We start from the raw sequence: 23193 nt of genomic DNA, 5'->3' as shown, positions 1-23193 counted from the left end.
TACCACAATGCAAAAGGCATTATAAAAATAGTAACAAAATATGCAAAAGTATTTTACTGCAGTTCATAGATTGTTATAAAGTTTGTAAACTTTTTAGCATTTATTTTAATTGAAATTAAGTTGAAATTAAAGCTGAATTTTAAGAGCTGAGTTCAGAGCTTCTCATTCAAGGCTACTGCAAAAAAATCAACATGGAACACCTCAAAATAGGAAGTATGCAATACTTCAGGAGGAATTTTGTTGCATCAAAAGCACAAGTTTGCAAATGATCAAGAGTGTATTAATATCACTGTTTGGTGACTGCAAATACAGTCTAAAGTGCCTTTAATTTCTGCACAAAAACTAATATCCTGGGCAGCATCCACGTAAGTGCCAGAAACCAAAATCATTTCCAACCCGAGATTTTTAGAATATATTTGTATTTAATGAAAGTATAAACTAATGTTACATTTTATATCATGTTAGCGTTAAGTGCTAAAAATAATGAAACAATCTCTCCAAATTTAATGCGATGTGATGAATCCATTAGAAAATGATTAAAACAGTAGGTATTTCTAACATAAGGCTTCAAAAGTCCAGCTTGTTGATTTTCTATTCTAATTTTTAAATACGAATGTAAATTGGATACAAATCTAAAAAACACAATGGGCCCGATTTTACCATCAACAGGTGCAAAAACTTGGTAAAGTTGTGTGTGAGGTGAGTAGCGCGATCCATGCCCGCCTCCGCGCCAGTTCCCCCTTTACCAAGGCCCAAAAATGGCCGCGATCGGGACCGCGCCCAAAACGGGCGTGACGGCCATTTACATGCATCTGCATGCATTTAAATTGACTTAATGTGCTGCACGCCCAACCTTACAACACTTCCCCCTTTACCATTGCGTTTGCCGATGCAGATTCGGTGCAAAACAGACATGCTCTACAAAAGTCTGATTCAGGCGCTCCAGTTAGTGAGGAGATAAGTGCTGAGCATCTGACGGTTCACTGCTTCAGATCAGTGGGGGGGGTAGGGGTGTAGGGAAGGTGGGCCTGATGGTTCTCTGCTTGAGATCGGTGGGGGTGAAGAGGGGGGGTCCGTTGCCATTCTACCTGAGATCAGTGGGGAGGAAGGGGGTGCGATGCCTCTGCCTGAGATCATGGGGGAGGAGGGGGGGGCTCCGCTGCCACTCTGCCTGAGATCGATGGGGGGGAAGAGGGGGGTCTGCTGCCACTCTGCCTGAGATCAGTGGGGGGAGGAGGGGCCGCTGCCACTCTGCCTGAGATTGGTGGGGGGGAGGGGCCCACGATTGGTCTGGGTGGTGGAGGGGGTGGGGGGATAAGGGGGTCACTAATGTTGTGGGGGTGAGGCAATGTCTGTGGAGGCCAGGGGAAGGCATTATCCGGCCCAGGAGCGATGTGGCTGGGGAGCCGCATTATATCATTTATTTTTCTGTGCGTGCGCAGTTGGAGGCACGATCGGAGCTGCAGGATTTCAGGCACGTTAAGCCCCGCCCACAGGCTTCGGAATTGCTGATATTTTTGTAGGCAGAGTGCGTATGGGGGTGCCTGAGAACGGGTCTAAAAGTTGGATCTGAAACACTCCCAGTTTCAAGTCCGCCCAGCACTTAGAATCAAAATGGTAAAATAGGGCCCAGTGAGTGCAATTTTCCCATTCTGCTACGCTGGTTGAGTAGCGTAGCGGGGTAGGAAATGTCAGTGGGAGGCCAAAAACAGGGATCGGGACTGGCATCCGGCCGGGTGCAATCTTCCCAGGCCTTTTTTTCTGATGTAATCAGCTTCGCGTCAAGGAACAGTACAAGGCTGATTACAATAGGCAAAACTTGATTTAAATCTATTGAGAGAGCCCGGAATGGAATCATCCAGGTTCACTAATGTTTCCCACCCCGCCAGTGGAGACCCACACCAAAAGGGTCACATCTGGTCCACAGCAACGGGGACCAGGCATGATGGTCCCACTGGTGGGACTGGAGACCATAGAGGCCCCTGGGAGGTCAAGGTCCCCCTTGGAAAGTGCTAGCCTGGCAGTGCCAGCCTGGCATTCTGGCACTGCTCACTGGACACCCTGGCACTGTCAGTCTGGCACACTGAAAATGCACAGCTGGTGATGCCAATGGGGCGGGGCCTCATGGGGGTGGGACCAAACAGGGGTGGAGCTAGATTGGGGGAAGGTAGAAGGGGAGGGAAGGGGGAACTCTGCATGCGGAGTGGGGGTTGATGGTGGGGCCAGCAACTTGATGCTGGGGCTGGCCAACAGGAGGCCGGCCATTGGAGGGGGGGGGGCGGGGAGTCAAGGCTGGCGGTTGGGGTGGCGGGAGGGAGGAGGTCTGACAACCGATCTCCCTGTATCCTGGGAGATCGAAGCATGCGCAATGGCCCCCTCAGCAGTCTGATGCCGGCCTCTCCAGCGGGATTTGGCCTTGACCACCATTACCATGAATCGCCTGACAGCCTCTATATTGCCGAGTGCCGTAAGTTCATTTCATAAAGCTCACCCAAAAAATGGGCAGTAAAACCTGCCATTTTCCTGCCTGTTGGGCACTTTGTTTTGGGAAAATCATGCCGAATTTGCTTCTCAGCACAAACTTACCACATGATTAATGTTGATTACTGTGTCTTCCCCATACTGTAACTTGGAGTTTGAATAGTGTTGAATGTAGTTTCTGTCCAGAATATTGTCAATATTCAAAAAGTAAGGAGTAAAAGTTTGTTATGGCTCATTTCCAATTTCCTAACAAGTAATGCAACAACAGCCATGCTTCAACCAATCCTTTAAACACATTTCTCAAGCTGCATGTTACAACATCACAGATCAGCCTGCAGATTTGAAGAGGCCAAACTTTGGGCTGCTTGCCTTGTTGGCAGAGGCCAACGGTAAGTCTCAAGGTTTGCAGCAGTTTAGGGGTAATCATGAAGATTGGGTCATCGTGTGGATTCGGTGATCATGATCACACCAGCCCTTCCCAGTTCGGAACATACTGGTTCCTGCTTTTAAAATTTAACTGGGGGGGATTCTCCAGGTCCGCTAGCTCCCGGCGAGTATCACGATGGCGCAGAGAATCGGGAGCCGGTGGAAAAATGGGTTCCGCGCTGGTCCCCAAATTCAGTGCGACCTTCCCAGGCCTCATGCTGATTGGGTTCCCGCCCATAGCAGGCCAGAATCCAATGCATATTCAAATTCAGTCTAATAGATTTAATTAGCAGGCTTGAAGCTTGATTCAAACAGCTCTCGCTGTTCACCCACCTTCCCAGGGGGGATCTGCACCAGGCGGGCTTTCGTACAGGTCCTCACAAGCAAGGAACTGGCATGTTGGGCTCAAGGGTTGAGGAAGCACCGTCAACCCCTCAGCAATGACAGGCATCATCCCCCTCCCCCACACCATGCAGGCATGAGGTTTATCCACTCTGACCCCCACTCAGGTCACCACCCCACCTTCAAGCCCCCAGTCAGCCCCCTCCTCCCTCAGACACCTCACTCATCTCCCCATAGACTTCTCCCCCACTCATCCCCCCCTTCCTTCTCAGACCCCCTACTCAGCCTCCCCCTTCAGGCCACGTGTGCTGGTATCCTGGCATTGATACTGTGGCTTGGCACCTTGGGCCCCGAGGAAGCTCAAGGAGGTAGGTCCAGTGGCCATTTGTCTCTCTGCTGCTGCCAAGCTACAAAAGACAGGTTCCTCAAGAGTCCTGGGCATTGGGTGGTCTCGAGCCTTGGGCAAAGGGTTGTCCTCACCATCCTCTGCCAGGATGGAGGTGTCGTAGCTGGTCTGCCCTTTCTCGCCATCGATTGAGGTCCCTGTGGTGGCAGAAATTCCGCCTGCCGAGAGTCGCTGGCCAATGAGAACCTAGCATCTTTTTATTGATGCCAGCAACAGTGGGAATGCTGGCTGCTGGTGGTAATGCACCCACCGAAGGCCCAGGATCATCGGAGGACCCCAGGACAAAGGCAAGTGGAGGGAGTTTAGGTATTGCAGGTTGGGGGTTGTGGGGCGTGCAGGGAGGACAGAGACAAGCTGCCCTGGCCCTTCCCAAGGCTGGGTCTCTCAATCAAGCAAGGGAGCCCTCCCAGGGGATCACTGGTAAACCAGATAGGACTTGCTGAGTGGTCTTCTGAGGCTGCAGGAAAGCCATGCTATCCCCATTTAACCTCTGAGCCACCACTAAATTGTTGTGGACTCAGAGATGAAGGTTTTTCAATCGGCTCATTAGTGAGCCTGGTTGACATTCTGTTGCAGGGTACCAGGAATCTCACGTCAGCTCCTTCTTTACTCCTAAGAGAACTTTTTGTTGCTACAGAGAGGCTGCCAGAGGTTCTCTGCTGCGATTAAGTGGCCCTGGCTGCCTTGTTGGTCATGCATTAAATTTAGCCTAGTATCTTAAAGATGTACAGGAATTTCAGAGGATGGCAGGAGTGGTTCTGGGGTAGATGGTAGAGCCTTGCAGCAAAAAAAATCCAATTTTCTAACCTGGTGCCTACTTATTTCCAGTGATTAGTCTTTCAGCTCTAAATTCCAAACAATCAGAACTTGAGTTTCTGCTTGGTTGGATTGGTTTATTTTTGTGCAATCTGGCCAAAATCAGCATAACCACCATCCCATACACTGTCGGACGGTTCAGTGGCAGGTGGGTGTGGGAGAATTCGATGAGAATCGGTTTCATGCTGGTGTGAATTTCCTGTGGGATCTTCTGCTTATGCCTGCCATGGCAAATCTGGAAACCCACTAAAGACCAGAGTGAAACTGAACTGCATCCCACTTATGGGATGTAAATGAAGGCTGGGCTCTTCCCCGTCAGCATACAATTCATTGCGGTGCCAGAGGGAAGATACATTGGTCCAGAACACGCCTGGAACGATGTGGCGAGCAGATGCCAGGCAAGACTCACCTGAACAATGCCTGATGCTGCCTCCAGCATTCGGAATGGAGGCCAGTAGTGACCCTGGACTCAGAACACTGCAGCAGTGGGTGGGAGGAGCATCAACAGGTGAAACTTCCAGCTACAGTGTCATCGAGGAGGGCCAGCTTCAGCGTGTTCCTGGAGATCAATCTTAATTTTCAGGACGTCAATCTTTTTTCAATAGTGGATCAGTGAATCGGCACCTCTTCAATGTGGCAGCCGGATATGATAGTGGCCGAAGTACCATCAGGCCTGTTCTGCTACAGAAGACAGTGGGCAGCACGGTGGCACAGTGGTTAGCACTGCTGCCTCACAGTGCCAGGGAACCAGGTTTGATTCCCCGCTTGGGTTTCTGTCTGTGTGGAGTTTGCACATTCTCACTGTGTCTGCATGCATTTCCTCCGGGTGCTCCAGTTTGCGCCCACAGTCTGAAAGACGTGCTGGTAGGAGCGTTCGCTATGCTAACTTCTCCCTCAGTAACCCGAACAGGCGCCAGAGTGTGGCAAGTAGGGGATTTTCACAGTAACTTTATTGCAGTGTTAATGTAAGCCTACTTAGAATCACAGAATCCCTACAGTGCAGAAGGAAGTCATTTGGCCCATCAAGTCTGCACTGACCACAATCTCACCCAGGCCCTATTCCCTTAACCTCATCTTTTTACTCTGCTAAACTCCACATAGTCACCCGAGGCCGGAATTGAACCCAAGTCCCTGGCACTGTTAGGCAGCAGTGCTAACTACCGTGCCAACTGCTTGTAATATACTAATAAATAAACTTTAAATAAATAAACCCCCATGTGCATGATTAATGATGTCCAGCCGAAAGATATGGCGTATTTTCCTGTTGGCCTCTTCAGCGGAAAACACTCCACGTTCTTGCCTCTGGCACAGGATTTAGTCCCTGAATGGGAGAATTCTACCCACAAAATTTTAAGAGTGGATTACATTCAGCTCAGATCACGTTTTAGCAATTACATAAGTTTTAAAAAAAATTGTGTTCGAAGTCAATCCAACCATAAAACTAGTCACGCCCCAGGCTGAATTAATCACCACTAATTTCCAATAATTGCATTCATTTGCAGGCCTTTGAAGAAGCAAGAGGCAAGTGTTTTAAAATCTTTTGAATGCATTTTTAAATTAATTTAAAAAGTGACTATTGTACCCCAATGTAACTAAGAAAAGGTTTGGTATATTTTTTCTAAGTCATTAATTTAAGATTAGGTTACTTATTAATGATGTAATTAAAATCTAATGCAATTTTGGGTACAATTTACACCCAGATTGTTGATTGTGCGCAAAACAGATTCTGTGCCTGGGTGTTTAATCGTATGTTTAATCCAGGGCTAACATCAGTCATGCACATGCGCCCACAAAAATATCTCAAGCTCAGGTAATGATGCTAAAACACTACTGGGGGTTGGGTTCTATCTCAATTTTCAGTGGGCCGGAATGGTAGAGCGGCTGGAGAATCAAGTGGGAGTCCCAAAATGGCAATTACCCTGGCGGGATTTCTATGCTTAATTGACCCCACCCTCTGCCAATGATGTAGTGGCGTTCCCATCATACAGTGAAGGGAAGCTTGTTGTGATATCTGTTTAGTAGACTTCCATGCTGTAAAATCTGTCCGTGGTTCTTAAAAATGGGGAGCTGTCACTACAGCCCCTATGTGCAGGGTGGGGGTGGCGGGGAGGGTGGGGGGAGGTAGAAGTCATGCCTGGGCAGCAACGAAAAGGAGGTACTGGGGATTCCATGTCAGGGGCAATTTCTGTGGTGTGGAGGGATTCCATGGTGGGAGTAGGTGGATTGTTCTTAACAGGTGTGAACCTGATTACCATGAATTGACTACATTTTAATAATGGGGGCAATTTGCAGCCCATACTCCATCTGCGGAAATGGTGGTGTGTGCTCAAAATCCGGAGACCATGATCCATGCCAATGAGTTCTGATCTTATCTGGCCTTCACCGGTGGAGTGGCATGAAACACGCCATGGAACCACAAAAAGCCAATTTTAATACACTAACATGTCATTAGTGAGCATTCTCTCCTACCTCCCTCACTGGATATTTAGCGGGTGCCAGTGTGATGTCACGCCGGCACCATTTACAACAAGTCTACATAAACGTGAGCCTGGCACCTTCACCTCTGAGATGGATTTTGGAGGTTAGCACTAAGGCTGCCAGCAACCTCTGCAGCATGCTTTGCTCAGAGGGCACCGGAGAGGACCCGAAGGGGATATAGAATCACCATTTTGGGGAGAGGTGTTGGGAAGGGTCACTTGCAGGCCTTACCTTCTCTTCATATTGGGGCACCACTTGCTTTAAGGGGATTGTGAAGGCTTGTATGGAGGCAGCACTTCCCGTGTCCTCCTTCCAGTGTTCCTGTCATAGAGCGGTTGAGTGAGTGCCCTTCCTTAATGGGGGCTGCCAAGAAAATGGGAGGGACGTAACACTGCCATTCTCAGGTATGAGGCACCAGGTGAGTGCAGTGGTTCCACCAAGCTTGGTGGCATGAACAGACAGGGTGGAAGCTCTGTGGGTGAATGAAGGAAAATTTATTGCCAAACATTCAAAACAAAATGGTGACCTATCGACACTAGTGCCTATATTCACCCATGTCCACAACATACCTACAGTTTCTTAATCTTCCTGACCCTCCCACTACGTTTAGGTGTATCCCCAGGATCCACAGCTGAGGTTGAGGTGGCCTGTTGAATTCCACATTCTTTTGACTGAGATGACCTTGTGGGCATCCTTTGGGAGGCTGAGACCTTGAGGGTCCAGGCTTGCTTTCGGGCAGCACGCATGTTTGACTGCTTTCCTCCTCAGTGTCAGGGGACGGAGGTGTGTTGCTCAAGGGACTAGAGGTGTCAGCTGGGCTGGAAACGCCCAGTGCCCTCTGGCTGTACTTCTGCCGATTTGCTTCTCTTTGGGTTTCTGTGGGCCCCTATGCTCTTCCACAGGATGGAAGGGCAGCTGGAAGAGGTCCAGAAGCTTTAGCGACCTTTGGCGTTGACACTCATGGATTCCCAACAGTGCCTGCACCATGCAGTCGAAGCCCTACACCATGGTGTCATCATCGAAAACATAGAAACTAGAAGCAGGAGTAGGCCATTTGGCCCTTCGAGCCTGCTCTGCCATTCTTTTTGATCATGGCTGATCATCAAATTCAATACCGGTTCCCCCTTCCTCCCATATCTCTTCATCCCTTTAGCCCCAAGAGCTATATCTAATTTCTTCTTGAAATCAGACGTTTTGGCCTCAACTACATTCTGTGGTAGTGAATCCCACACATTCACCACCCTCTGGGTGAAGGAATTTCTCCTCACCCCAGTTCTAAAGGATTTACCCCTTATCCTCAAACTATGACCCCTAGTTCTGGACTCCCCCACCATTGGGAACATTCTTTCTAAATCTACCCTGTCTAACTCTATTAGAATTTTATAAGTTTCTATGAGATCCCCTCTCACTCTTCTAAACTCCAGTGAATATAATCCAACCGACTTAGTCGTTCCTCATATACAGACCTGCCATCCCAGGAATCAGCCTGGTAAATCTTTGCTGTACTCCCTCTATAGCAAGGACATTCTTCCTCAGATAAGGACACCAAAACTGCACACAGTACTCCAAGTGTGACCTCACCAACGCCCTATACAAATGCAGCAAAACCCTATACTCAAATCCTCTCGCTATGAAGGTCAATATACTATTTGCCTTCTTTACTGCCTGCTGTATCTGTGCGCTTACTTTTAGCAACTGATGCACGAGGACTCCAAGGTGTTGTTGAGTATCCATCTCCCTCAATTTACACCCATTCAAGTAATAATCTGTCTTCCTATTATTGTTACCAAAGTGGATAACCTCACATTTATCCATTTTATACTCCATCTGCCATGCAGATGCCCACACACTCAGCCTGTCAAATCACGTTAAAGCATCTCTGCATCCTCCTCACAGCTCTCCCTCCCACCCAACTTTGTATCATCTGCAAATTTGGAGATAATACATTCAGTTCCCTCTTCCAAATCATTAATATATAATGTGAACAGCTGGGGTCCTAGCACAGATCTCTGTGGAACCTCACGAGTCACTGATTGCCAATCAGAAAAAGACCCATTGCTTCCTATCTGCTAACCAGCTTTCTATCCATCTCAAGACATTACCTGCAATACCATGTGCTTTAACTTTACATAGTAGTCTGTTATGTGACACCTTATTGAAAGCCTTCTGAAAATCTAAATAAACCACATTCACTGGTTCTCTTCAGTCAACTCTACGAGTTACAGCCTCAAAAAATTCCAATAGATTCAACAAGCATGATTTCCCTTTTGTAAATCCATGCTGACTTTGTGTGATTATACCACTGATTACCATCACCTGCCATGGCGGGCACGACCTGCACCAAGGTCTCCACTGCAGACGCCAACCTTGCAGTGTTGGCCTCGGTGCACTGCAGTGATGGTACCATCTCCTCGGAAAGAAGGTGGTGGGACTCCTTCAATTGGCTTTGCAATCTAAGGAGGGATTCTGTCATCCCTTCCTGATACTCGCAGCCTTTGCAGCTGTGGGATGACCTGGCCCAGGGGCAAATCATCGGCGAGGGGCTCAGTAGAGTCCTGGGCTCTGGCATAGCTCCAAGTGCCGGTTCCCTGGAACAACTCTCCTCTGCCTGCTGTGGATCTTCAACTGTAGAGTGCTCACTACTTCGTGATCTCACCAAAGTATGAGTATCTGTGCTGATACCAGGTGCGGATGGCAGCTGTAATGCCTCTTCAATGGAGTTGGAGAAGTCTCCCTCTAAACTGCTGGAGTCCAGTGGGTCTAGGGAGCGTGAGGTTGCTCCAACCTGTTCCGCTGGCCGGCCTGCAAGAGAAATGATATGGCATTACTACATTACAGGGGATACAGAGAGAACATTGGTTAATGACTTGAGACTTGGGGAATGACAGCATATGTGTTGAGGATTCTCACATTTCTCTGCTGTCCCCACTTCAGCAGTGCAGGCACACTCTTCCTCCTTACTGGCCAGGTCGAGGGCTCACTCCTCAAAATGTGTGAGAGTTATCAGATCAGGCTTGACTGCAGCTGGCTGGGCCCACTGACGCCAGTTGTGGTTGAGTTTGTCCTGCAATGGCATAGTAATGGTGATCAGTGTGGCAAGTGTGGGGCTTCAGTATGAACTGGAGTGTGAGGAGCATAGCAGCTACTGGTGGAACACTGGTGTTTGTGAGAGGGAGAGGGAAGCTGGTGCCTGGTGTTGGCAAAGGCCAAGGTGGCTGAGTGAGAGAAATGGTTGGGGGTGTGAGGGGAGTGCAAGGAGGTCCCGTGGGAGACAGGGAGTGGTTCATTCATTTTTTTTCGACACTGTTGCCCCGTCCACTTCTGGACTGCGCTTTCACTGACCAAGGCTGTCACTGCATTCCACACAGAGGTGGTGACCCTCTGGAAAGTTGCCTTTTGGAGCAGGGGTAGAGTGTGTCCTGCCTCACCTCCACTCGATCCAGCATTCTTGTGAGGACCCCTCCAAAAAGTGCAGTGCTGCCTTTTTATCTGCCATCTCCTGCAGTCGTTGTTGAACAAGTGCTGGGGAGCTGTTTATATGGAGCTCTCTCGTGATTGTAGCAGTTAAGTCATTGCAGGATAGGTGAATCAGAGGAAACATGCCGCTGGAGCAGCATGAAACCCATGGACATATAAATTATCACTAATAAGGCATAGCATTCGGCCTGAAAACATCCTGGTGCCGTTGGCGGGAATCAGTCCATTTTTCACCGCAAAACTAATACTTTACCATTTTCTGGTAAGATTTCACCCATAATTAATCGGCTTAACATCTTTGCATCCAGGATCGTTGAATTCTCCCTCTCACTGGCGTGTTGTCACTCCAGTGGGAATCACTATTGATCTCCAGCAGCTGGGTGCCAGTGCAGCTCCTGGGTGGTCAAGGAATGGCTAGCAATGCATTGGTTATGCCCCGGCACCCTGTAGGTGCCAACCTGGCGTTGTGGCACCGCCATTGGGCAGGGCTTGGGGATGGGGCCTTCAGGGAACCCTTTTGGGGGGATCCCATTATGTGGTGTGGGAAAGTGTTGATGCGGGGAGGGACTGTCCCAAAGTCCCGATGCCGGGGGAAGGGTTGGGTCACCCTGATGCTTGTATGGTGTGGAATTGTGGTGGGGGGGGGGGGGGGGTGGAATTTGTGGGGGTGGATCTGTGGTGGGAGGGTGAATATTTAGCAGTGGTGGGAAGGTTACCTCTCTATGATCAAGGGTTGGGAGTGCTCCCCTTGTCTGCTGTGGGTTGCAATGTCCATTGAGAGGGGTGGGAGGGGGCTTCACTTTGAGATCTCTATGAGGCCCCACCCCACCAAAATGGTGGCGTAAAACATGCCCCCTGCTTTTTTTTGCCAAGCGCAGAAGATCTGGAGTGAAAACCTGGCTATGTTTCTGGGGAGAAACACATCGGTATTCAATCAGAACCTAATACTTTGCCATTGTCTTGGGAAATTCTGCCCGATGCAATAAAGAATATGGCGGGAAAAGCCAACAGCTGCACTTCGCTTTTCCCCCCTGAGTTAATCAAAAAATGAGAAAATTCAATTTCTAAAGAGTGAAATGCTATATATATGTAATTTTGACTTAATCTGAAACCTTTTTGCAATGTTGTACATCTTTCACGCAATCATCATAACAATGAAGGAAATTCTCCATCTTCCCTCCCACTGTTCACTGGTGATGGGATTCTCTGGTTGTGCCGCTGTCAATGGAATTTCCCACTAATGTCACCCCACGCCGCCATGAAACCCTTGGGAGGATATGTGCTGCCAGCGCGACCGGAGAACCCCGCCGGTGTAAATGACTGTTGAATTCCCCCTAATACTTAAATACACCTTTGCAACAAATGCATTTCACTTAATTAAATGAGTTGTTGTAACAATTTTTCCATATTTAAAATATGTCCTATGATTGATATAATCTAATTTTTGAAGTTACTTAATTAATGGGCATAAAATTTGCAATGTTAGTCTCGAGCTGGAATATGACATTTTAATAAGGGTGAAAACGAATGGTATTTTAATTACAAAGCTAAACACTACGCACCCTTAGGCATGACAATTTCATAAATGAGATTCTCTATGTTGTTTCAATGTAATACTTCTCAATTGCACCCGATATCAAAACTGCAGAACAGTAATGTAGTTCATAAAACAATATATTTTTGACCATAATCAGTCACTTAAAATACCTATTTGCATCCCCAGAGATTGTATTTCATTTATCAATTGCATTATTCTTTTATTGAATGAATGGGCCTTCTTAATATTACCACATTGACATTCAAAAACATCTTTGGAAATCATTAAGAAGCTATCCTAAATAATTTTCTTTATAAAAATGTGACATTCTGATCAAATCTAGAAACGATAAACCACTTTGGAAAGAAGCATATACTGCAACTGCATTTTTTGTAAAGTAACAACTTCAGGGGTAACTGCCAAATCTGTCATTAACTGTACTCTGGATCACATTTATTTAAAAACAGAATTATTTTTCAAAAATATCTGCAAGCATTTTACTCATAATTTTCAAAAATCCTAGATCCTGGAAACTTGTTTTTTATATGAGCAAATCAAGTATTTAAATTCAAATCTAGGGCATATATTTTAATGTTTATTGCTGGATGCAAAATTGCTAGTTGTGGATCAGTGGTTATCCATTCTCTTTCCCATTATTAATCAGTTGAAATAATCTTTGGATGGCATATACAATGGCTATCTGATCTGCGACTACCAATCTTCTGTTCTGAACTGTAACTGTTTTGATTTATGTTTAGTTCATCTTTAAAAAGTATTTAAATAATGCTATAAAACAACGCAAACTAATTCTCAATATTTTATCTAAATTAGTATGCATTAAATTTTTATGGAAGGCTGAATGACACAATTTTGTGTTAGATTTTCAAAAATAAATTTGCAAACCACATATCTTTGGAGATATTGCTTCTTAAATTGTATATGACTCAAGTACTAATCTGGTTTTAAGTTCTAATTGGTGTAAAAGTTTCCAAATTAACACAGGGCAACATTCTGAGTGAAGGTGAATAACAATTTGAAAGTAAATGCTGTTCATAACATTTCTACTGTATATTCCTGAAAATATACATTTCTGGAACAGACAAACAATGTGCTGAAACAATTGGTATGTTATGTAGGGCAGAACGGTGGTCCTGTTACAAAATTTCCTTTAGGGGCCTTAGTTCTCTTTTAATGCAAATATGTGTATGTAGAAAATCTCAGAAATGTCCAATGCTATCGCAATCATTTCTTCATTCTTCTGATCTTGTCCCAATGCATTACAACCTGTGGTTGAAAAATGCTTTTTTATTTCCCTGTAATGAAGACATCTAATGCAAAGCAGATGTCTGTCACAAAACATTTTTGTCATTGTGACAATACCTTCCCACGTGCCCTTGTTCTTTGCTGACTGTGCTCTTGTTTCCCTTCAAGGTCTGGCGCACCTGATGATGGGCGACCAAGGTATGGGTTCCATTCCTTTTTTCCACTGTGCTTCCTTCTTCCCCCCCCATTAGTAGTTGTCTTTAAACTCTCTCTAGAAATAATCTACAAAAGTTTATACTTCCACTTTGGCTGTTTCAAGAAAACCTGTCTTTCTTTATCCTTCTTTTCTTTTTGCACTTGAGTCAAGCTTCTTGCTTTGTCTTTGTCTTTGTGCAAATTAGGAAAACGTGAGAACAATTAATGTGAAAATGTTAGTGTTAAAAATAATTAAAGTAATGTTAAAATTATGATTGAGTGTATAGCTAGTTTGGAGTGCTTGAAGTCAAGATATTTAGATTATGCTTGCTTATGTATCAGGTGGTATTGTCACTAATTAGTGCCTGCTCTTACCTTGGAGTGTGATAATTTGTCACACTTTATTGCAACATATGTGCAACAGTGTGCTTAAACCATAAACAGAGATGCATGGCTGATTGAAAGTATGTTATATGCACCTGCCCAGGCTGTTGGAATGCTGGAGGAATGGTTTTGCAAGCAAGTCAACCACCTTATTTCATCCCCAATTACTTTCAATGTCTTTTTTAAGTTGAGTCAGTAAATTCATGGTTCTCCAGGTGTTTTGAACACATAAACTCCCTGACAGAAAATTTCCTGCATAACATGGAATTCATGCTTCCATCTCAATATATTCATATTACCCATGTATGTTTACATATTAAATATATTTTTGTTGCTATAATTAGTTGCATTTACATATAACCATGAAACTTATAAATTGTTTCTCTCTTTTTATTCAAATATGCTTACTTCATGGAACCATTCCATCAATTCCATAGGTAAAATTAAAGGTACAAAATGTTTTGTTTTCTTTGGGATAATTACAATAAATATAAAATTAATGACCATTTATGTATATGGGATAAATTTCATTTTTATTTGTTGCTGAAGCTTTATGCTGGTTAAATGATGTGTGGTTATGATGTTGCATTGCATTACAAGATCTCAAAGGTAAGGCTATTGATATTGTTTTGACTGTTTATACAGATCATGAGATTGTTATCTGCTTGTTGAACACAATAATTTAGCAAAGTAAGAGAAAATTCTTCCTTCATACTGGAAGATTAACATGTTTGTAACTTTAATTTTGAGAATACTTCATTTTCTGGACAAAACCATTCCCATTGTAATTACCGATACCTTGCAATAGAACAAAGTCCCTTATAAAACTCAACAAAATTTAAACACAATGTCACACATTTTAATTTGAGCAGTTTAGTTTTAATTCTATTTAATAGGTATTAAATAATTGCTTTTAATGCATTTAAATGCGGAAAGGGCATGGAGTACTGAGTAGAAACAACATTGGACAAATGTAAATGCTGAATGTTAGATTTGCTCAGTTAAAAGATATTTTAGGTATCATTTTCAAGATCACAGTTTTAAATAAACATGTGGGATAAAGTATAATATTTTAAAAATGCAGTTCTGTGAGAGTAAATACACAACTCTCCTGGTAGTCCACAACCTTAGCCAATAAATTGTTTAGCCATATTGATACAGAAGGAACTAAGAGTTAGCTGAACTTAGTTGTGGTGGTACTGTGAATTCCATGTTTATTGTTTTGCTTAAAAAAATCAAACTTAGCCAGATGTTCCTGCCAGAAGTGCTTGTATGGATGACAGTTGTGGATAAGTTTTAGTTTTGGTTTTGATAACCTGGCAGTTGAAAACTGTTCACACTTATTATCAAGGTTCAAACATAAATATTAATCACTTAGGTTGAACACTGATGAGTGACTGGAGCTGTCAAGTCGTGTGGCAAAAGCCATTCAATACATTAGGGCAGGGAGGAACCTTGATGAGGAAAACAATTAGCAGTTAGAAGACAGAGATTAATGTCGGGATTAGACTATATAATTTTGATAGTAATTTGCTCTTTGCTTTTGAAATATGTTAACTGCTCACTTGTTTACATTTTGACTCCAGGGTTGCTTTTGAGATTTTATTCGTGGAGGAATGGGTGTGTGAGGGGCCTAAAATGGATGGCATAGTCAGAAGCCAGAAAGGAAGCAAACCTGGCCAATTTTCATTGTTGGGTCTTAGTTTTATAATTCACCTTGGTCTCCAAAGTCCCAGTATTGAAAAGTTAATACTTAATAAGTTAAGTGCTAAGTCAAGGAAGTCAAAAAATTCTCTGATCAGTATTCTCTGTGGAACTAGCTGATGTCAGCAAGGGCAACACTGGGATGATGACATTGGTCTCACCATACCTTGGTTAGGAAGAGAAAATTGGATGTTGTTCCCATCCTTGATCAATATCTCATCCCAATCATTGGTGCAAGTGCATAAGTGTGGCTGTTAAGTGAGGATGGGATAGACTTGAGGTGATTGACTGGTCTGACTGCACTTGTTGTCAAGGTCCACAAATAAATAATCATAATTTGAATGAGGTACTGGACAGCAGCTTCTACAATGGGACTATATCCCAGTTATGAGTGAATTACTTCAGAAGAAGAGGCAGGGATTAAGCCAGTAATAAAGGAAATATATACAATAGAAAGGATGGATCGTCTCATTGCTTCGATGGATGATTCCAAAAATGTGCGGGTTAGGTTGGTTGGCCATGCTAAATTGCTCCTTAGTGTTAGGGGGATGTCAGGAGGATTGGTAGGGTAAATGTGTGTGGTTACGGAGATGGGGCGAGGATGGGATTTTGTCGGTGTAGGCTCAATGGGCCGAATGGCCTCCTTCTGCACTCTAGGTATTCTATGATTCTACTCTATTCTATGAGTGTTCAGCTTGAGGACCAGTTGTTCATCATCTAGGTTGATGTCATCTCATATATGATGTAAAACCAAATCTTGATTTGTAGATCCAATTACAAAGCTTATGGATTAAGTTATTGTTAGATGAGTGGATGAAAGCATTGGCTTTGTGGCGTACCTGGGTATGCAACAAAGACTTGAGCTGACTGTTGAAATTGCTTGATGACAAAGACCTCTCCAATTGGATCTGTCCAAGGCCATTGTTTCCCATGTAGTGGGGTCCCACTTATGAGCTCTGAAATTGGCTTTCAGGAAGTCTTTGTTTATAAGTTTGTGATGTTCTTTGTTGCAAGTTCCCAAGTTTATCTGGCTTTGGAATACTGCCTTTGGTATGTGGGAATCTTCCATATGGCCAATCCAGCGAAGTGGAGCTCTGATAAGCATGCTCTCAATACCATGTATGGAGCAACAACTTTGGTGAGAGGGATTTTGTCCTGCCACTTGGATGTTATAGATGGATCTTAAGCAACGAAGATGGAATATGTCGAGTTGCTTTCTGTGATGCTGGTCGGTTGCCCATGCCTCAAGAGTCATAGGCAAGTGATGTGCGAACCATATCTGGTAGACTTTGATCTTTGTTTTGAGACAAACTACATATTTTCTCCAAATGGGTAGCCTGCTGAATACTGAACTTGTTTTTGCTAGGCGGTGGGTGATTTCATCATCCGAGGTGAGTTTTTGAACAGGATACTCCCAAGATAGAAGAAATTATGAACTGAGTTGAGGGATATATTGTTAATTGTGACAATGAAATCTTAGGGTTTGTGACCGGAGACAGATTTGTACAAAATCTGTCTTTTTCAGACTTTCCGGAAGGCCAAAGCATTTTGAGCCTTGGGCAAAGCAGTCAACAGGATGGCCTCATAAGCAGTACCACAGAAAAATATATTTTGCTTGGTAGTATCAGTGCATTTATGGCATTTTAAATGAGATGAAAATTAACATAAGTTGTTTTCTCATTTGAAATTTGGAAATATACATTTTGTATGCCAACAAGGCAGGGTATTGTTTAATTGGCAAATTTTAAGTTAATTAGTGTGTGAAGCATGGAAAATGATATGATGGGCTGAATTTTATGCAAGGCGGGATCCCCCTCCCCGACCACCTTCCCTGGTGTAAAAGTTAAGGTGACCTCACCTGCACTTTGTCAGCTTGCGCCACAGTGATTGAATGGCCATTGGGCCTATAATTGCCTTGGGACAAGTCATGAATTGGAAAGCTATAGGTTAAGGAAATGGCTGGCAGCTGTTTTATCCCAGCAGCAGCATTGGAAGCCATGACTACTTTTGAGACTGCAGTAGGCTCCAAAGAAAAGGAACTTTGAAGTCTGGCCCTACAGCTAAGTCCGGGGTCTTTGGTTGGCAGGCCCTGGTAAGGTGGGTGTGGGGGCCAGAATTCCATGAGTGTGAACGGAGATGGGCAGACAATGGGTATGATGCCACTGTCATAATGCTTAATTTTACAAACCCACTGTCCCACCTGCCATTCCCCCCAGAGGGTTGTGTAAAATTCTGGCCTTTGAGTTGAAGATCTGTCGAACAGTCAGATTATCTTTTACATTCATTCTGTCATATTGATATATTGTGGATTTATAGATTTAATTTGCAATCAAATTATTTGGAAACATTAGTCTACATGGGCGGCACAGTGGTTAGCACTGCTGCCTCACAGCACCAGGGACCTGGGTTCAATTCCTGGCTTGGATCACTGTCTGTGTGGAGTGTGCACATTTTCCCTGGTCTGCGTGCGTTTTCTCTGGGTGCTCCGGTTTCCTCCCACAGTCCAAAGATGTGCTGGTTAGTTGATTGGTCATGGTAGATTGCCCCTTGGTGTCAGGGGGATTAGTCGGGTAAATATGTGTGGTTATGGGGATAGGGTCTGTGTGGGATTGTTGTTGGTGCATGCTCAATGGACCAGATAGCCCCCTTCTGCACTGTAGGGGTTCTATGGTTCTATGAAAATGATGCTGAGTTACTAATAATCTTGTGAGAATATTTGAAGTACTGTAGCAGTAGCATGTAATTTCTGGCTACATGATGAGAACATCTGAGCACATTAATGGAGTGATATTGTGAGATTTTCGAACCCTTTGCACTGCAGGATCTTTCAGTCCCACCAACGGTGCACCCCTGCTGCAGATTTCCCGGTGGCCTGCGGTGGATTCAATGGGAAATACCACTGACAGCAGCCAAGCCAGAAGATCCTGCTACCGGCCAATGGCAGTCGTCTCCCGCAGCCGTGAAACACGTCGTGGTAGAGTGGGCAGGGGCAAAGATTCATGCCCTGTGACTCTATGACAACATGGGCTCATAGTAAATCAGCAGTCCATTTTACGCCGTGCCAAGATTACCTTTCCATTACTATTAATTATGAAGAAAATTGGGTGGATGTAGGATGGGCTGCTATTTAATCTAGCACAATTCCGCTGACCAATTTCATTTTGTAATGTTGATGTGAGCTTATTCATCATTGCTTTCTTAACTGTAGAGAATATTATCCAGATTCTCATTCACTGCAATATATTGATTGCATGATGCATATTTTTACATGATAACGGTACAAGCTTGCCATAATGGTTATTTTTGAGTTTACATGATGAGAGGGAAAACCGAAGGATATTTTTATGTGCAATTAGGTTGCACGTTTGATATGGAGATTGGGTTTAGTAGAGCACTGAGATCTGTCAGATAAGAATCTTCTTCTGGGCATTCTTTCCTAAGTGGGATCTGTTTTCGCACTGTCTGTTTTTGGGCATGGTGTTTAGTTGGTAATTTTATTGGAAGAGGAATGGGAAAATGTATCTTGAGTCTCCCTTTTAATATGTTAGTCTTTGGCCTTCACTTAGCACTAATATGATGGCATATTTGGACTGAGAATGCACCAGGTGAGAAATTGTCTCCATGACACAGTCCAAAGATGTGCAGGTTCGGTTGATTGGCCATACTAAATTGACCCTAGTATCAGGGGGATTAGCAGGGGTTACGGGGATAGAGCCATGGTGGTATTGTGATCGGTGTAGACTCTATGGGTCAAATGGCCTCCTTCTGCACTGTAGGGATTCTATGATTCTATGACCCAACATCAATCTGGCTTGCGTCTTGAGTTGTGACTTCATTGTCCTGTGCCAATGAACTGCCATCTGAAGACATTATAAAATAAGGTAGTCACCATTTTACATTTACTAATTTCCATATATAGGTTTTTCGTGGCTTTGTGCTTGTGCCATGCATTTTTTCTTAACTATTAATTGGTTGTCAGTTGTGTGAACATTAGTGAGAATATTTTGTGAGGCAAGGTAAAAGTAGCATTAATTCAGGTAAAAGGAATAAAGGGAATTAGTATGTAGCAACTAGATTAAACTTCTGCCAGTGGGTTAGCTTTTCTACTTGAAATAGCTTCCCACTCCCTGTGTGTAAATATGCACATCGTTTTAATGAACTAATTAATGAATTAATTAAATTTAATAGAATTTAGACTATTCAATTTTGCTGTCATCACTTTGTTTTGAGGACTGAAAACTTTAAGCTGGTTTATGCAGACTATTTTGGAAGTTTAATATGAAAATAGTTGTCAAATTTAAATTTTAGATTTTTATCTAATAGTTGTTCAGAAATGCATGACTTCAATTTTTCTGTTTATTTTAAAAGTGAAATGAAGATATACTGATTAGTTTCAAGGGCATAGGTACTTTTAGCAAATTTCTATAAAATATTCTGAAGATTTATTTATAATTTCTTCAAGGTGGGAGGGGGAAAGTTTAAGGGAGGTGTGCGGGGAGATATTTCACACAGAGAGTGGTGGGTACCTGGAACAAGCCGCATCAATGTGGTTCACTCTCAACTCGGCAGCACGGTAGCACAGTGGTTAGCACTGCTGCTTCACAGCTCCAGGGTCCTGGGTTCAATTCCCGGCTCGGGTCACTGTCTGTGTGGAGTTTGCACATTCTCCTCGTGTCTGCGTGGGTTTCCTCCGGGTGCCCCGGTTTCCTCCCACAGTCTAAAGATGTGTGGGTTAGGTTGATTGGCCAGGTTAAAAAAAATTGCCCCTTAGAGTCCTGGGATGCGTAGGTTAGAGGGATTAGCGGGTAAAATATGTGGGGGTAGGGCCTGGGTGGGATTGTGGTCGGTGCAGACTCGATGGGCCGAATGGCCTCCTTCTGCACTGTAGGGTTTCTATGATTCTCCTCTGAACAAGGGCAACTAGGGATGGGCAATAAATGCTAGCCAGCTAGCATGTCCCATGAATGAATGAGAAAAACACTGCCAGAGGAGGTGGCGGAAGCAGGCACATTAGCAATATTTAAGAGACATCTGGATGGGTACATGAATAGGGAGGGATTGGAAGGATACGGACCAAGTAAGGGCAGAAAGTTTTTTTTTGTTTATTTAGGCCATCATGATTGGCACAGGCTTGGAGGGCTGAAGGGCCTGTTCTTGTGCTGTACTTTTCTTTGTTCTAGAAACAGTAGTGGGATTTGTTCTAATTGTAATGTTAACAGTATAACGAAAGCAGAAATCACCGAAAACCTTCCTCATATTATCTTTCTCAGAAAGTACACTGATAGGCCTAAATTTCACAGTTGGTGTGCACACAAAGTCTGCAGACCTGGAAGCAGAGAGGGAGGGAAAATTTTTCTCAAAACAATTTTAAGTGTCAAATGTGTTTTCTTGCCAGTTTTTTCAGCAAGGTAAGTAATGGAAATTTACTGCATTCTGTACCATACAGAAGCCGTGTGGGAACGAGTCAGCGGTGGGTCCAATGGTATCTGACAGGATTTTGGTAACTTCAATTAAACTTCCAGTGCAAAAACGGGTATTAAAACATGGAAACAAATTTGGTGTTAATACTACAGCTTTTCGACTGTGAACTGAACCTGAGTAAAATCTTGACTGACTTAATTTAGTATTTAGTAGCTCTGAAATATGCCTTCAAAATCTACAGGTCATGCTCAGCTTCTGCCACTGATCCAACTCAACTTTCTGGCAGCATTGTGGAAGCTGTGGGTGGGGAAACGAGGAGAAAGAATTTGGGTGGAGTTCCCCTTCATCTACTTACATAAGTGAAGAAAGAAATAGTGATGAATAAGCAATTCTCTATCAGCTTTCATGATTTCAGGACATCCCAGAGTGCCTCACTGCTTTTTGAAGTTAGGTCACTGCTATAATGTAGATAATGTGCCAACCAGCCACTTGGCACAAAGCAAGCTCCCATAAACAGCAATGTTGAATCTTTCACATCCAACTGAGAGGTTAGATGTGGGGGGTGATTCTCCCATTCCAGCGAGCTAATTTTTTTGGCACATTGGGCTGGGAGAATCACGTGTGGGCCGATTTGCGGGAGTCGCACATGCATTCCAGATGTGCGCGCATCTCCTAGTGCTGGATATCTGGCGTGGTCGGGACCACGGTGGGAACCGGCAGGACCAGCAGGTAAGTAATTTAAATCTAATTTTAATGTAATTTAAATGTGACTATCGGGCCCAGGACTGAATTATCCGGGCCCAATAACATCTCCCACCCCGCCAGTATAATTTCACTCCAGCAGGGTTTAGAGTAGCTCCCCACTTTCAGGGAACTAGCGGGAGACCCAGCTGGAGTGAAGGGGGCAATCAGGGCCCCCCCAAGTAGTTGGGCGGTGGGGGGTGGTGCCCCCTTGGCATGGACACCTGGCCAGTGCCAGCCTGTGCCCCTGGCACTGCCCAAGGGGCAAAGTGCCCATGCCAGGGGACACCTTGGCATTGCCCACTGGGCATCGGGCACTGCCAAGGGGGTGGGGACTAGGGGGCAGGGCCAGCTGAGGGCAGGGCCTAAGGGTGATTGGTGGGGTTGGGGGCTCCCGCTACCACTTTGCATTGAAATCCAGCTGGGGCAGGAGGTAGGCCAGCAATCGGGGTAGGCTGGGGGGAGTGGTCTACCGGGGGAGGGGGGTCTTCCTCCCATGGTGGGGGAGTCTGCCGGGGTGGGGGGAGGGGTTTGCCTCCCGGGGGTGTCTGCCTCCCGTCGGGGCATCTGCCTGGGTTGGGGGGGATGCAGCATTGTCACTGCGGGGGGGTGGGGAGGCTGGAGATTGGGGCACTCCGTGACGGTTGGGTTCGGGGCTGGCCCGGGAATGGCCGTGGGGGCCGCAATTGGGTCGTGGTGGGGGAGATCGGAGGGGCAGCACTGCGTGTGTCCTGGGGTGGCCAGCATTCGAGCTGGCCAGCAAACTGCAGGCTGACAGTCGGGGCCACTGCGCATGCGCAGAGGCCTGGAACTGTCAGACTCTGGCATGAATTAGGCCCCCCCTCCCCCCTGAGCTTTTAATGAGATTCTCGATTATGACCTCTGCATTGCACAGTGTGTGGGAGATTCAAGTCTGAACTTCCACTGAAAGAAACCAATCAGATTCAACACTTAGAATCACCACCCCCACCCCCCCTCCCCCCGGTCTCAGATTCACATTTCACGCAGTTTTCTCTCAAGACTGCGCTGGGACTGTAAGCCCATAAGCTCAACCGTCGAGTAGAACATGAACCCATAATCTACCAAACTCCAGAGACCAAAATGCACCAATAAGGTAGATACCCATGCCATCAAGGATGCATATGGTGTACCTGCTATTGTAGTGGCTCTGGACTGCCCAGTTGAGTTGACGCAGCTAAGGCTAGTGACTGTTGGGTGTGGGGAGGGAATGGGTGCTGGGGGCTACTAACAAAGTATGCCTGTTCCTTTTTATAGAATAATCCTTTATTTAAAAACAGTTTTTAATAATGCAGGGATCCAGTCATATTCTACATCTACTGTTGGGTCAGTTGTCAGTCCCCCACCTGCAGTATCTACATACTGGGTCATAATGAGAGCCTAGGTCATGAGGAGTCTGATGTTTAGAGAGCAACCCCCCTTGTCTCAGCTCAACACTTCCCCCACCATTTTTTCCCCCCACCAACACCCTCCCATCCCCGCGCACACAAAGATACATGTACAC

The 23193-nt window shown here is 45.0% G+C and overlaps 1 protein-coding gene across 2 annotated transcripts in view; it reads left to right on the top strand.

Moving 5' to 3' along the window:
* Positions 1–23193, top strand: part of nrxn1a (neurexin 1a) — a 1876664-nt gene that overhangs the window by 235593 nt on the left and 1617878 nt on the right. For both annotated transcript variants that reach the window (XM_078229844.1, XM_078229842.1), the window contains exon 4: positions 13395–13424. In XM_078229844.1, coding sequence (XP_078085970.1) covers positions 13395–13424 — 30 coding nt within the window. The remainder of the gene's footprint in view (positions 1–13394; positions 13425–23193) is intronic.

Source organism: Mustelus asterias, chromosome 15, assembly GCF_964213995.1.
Source record: "Mustelus asterias chromosome 15, sMusAst1.hap1.1, whole genome shotgun sequence".
NCBI classification, from domain to species: domain Eukaryota; kingdom Metazoa; phylum Chordata; class Chondrichthyes; order Carcharhiniformes; family Triakidae; genus Mustelus; species Mustelus asterias.
The sequence above is the reverse complement of the archived record's forward strand: the minus strand, read 5'-3'. Positions and strand labels throughout refer to the sequence as shown.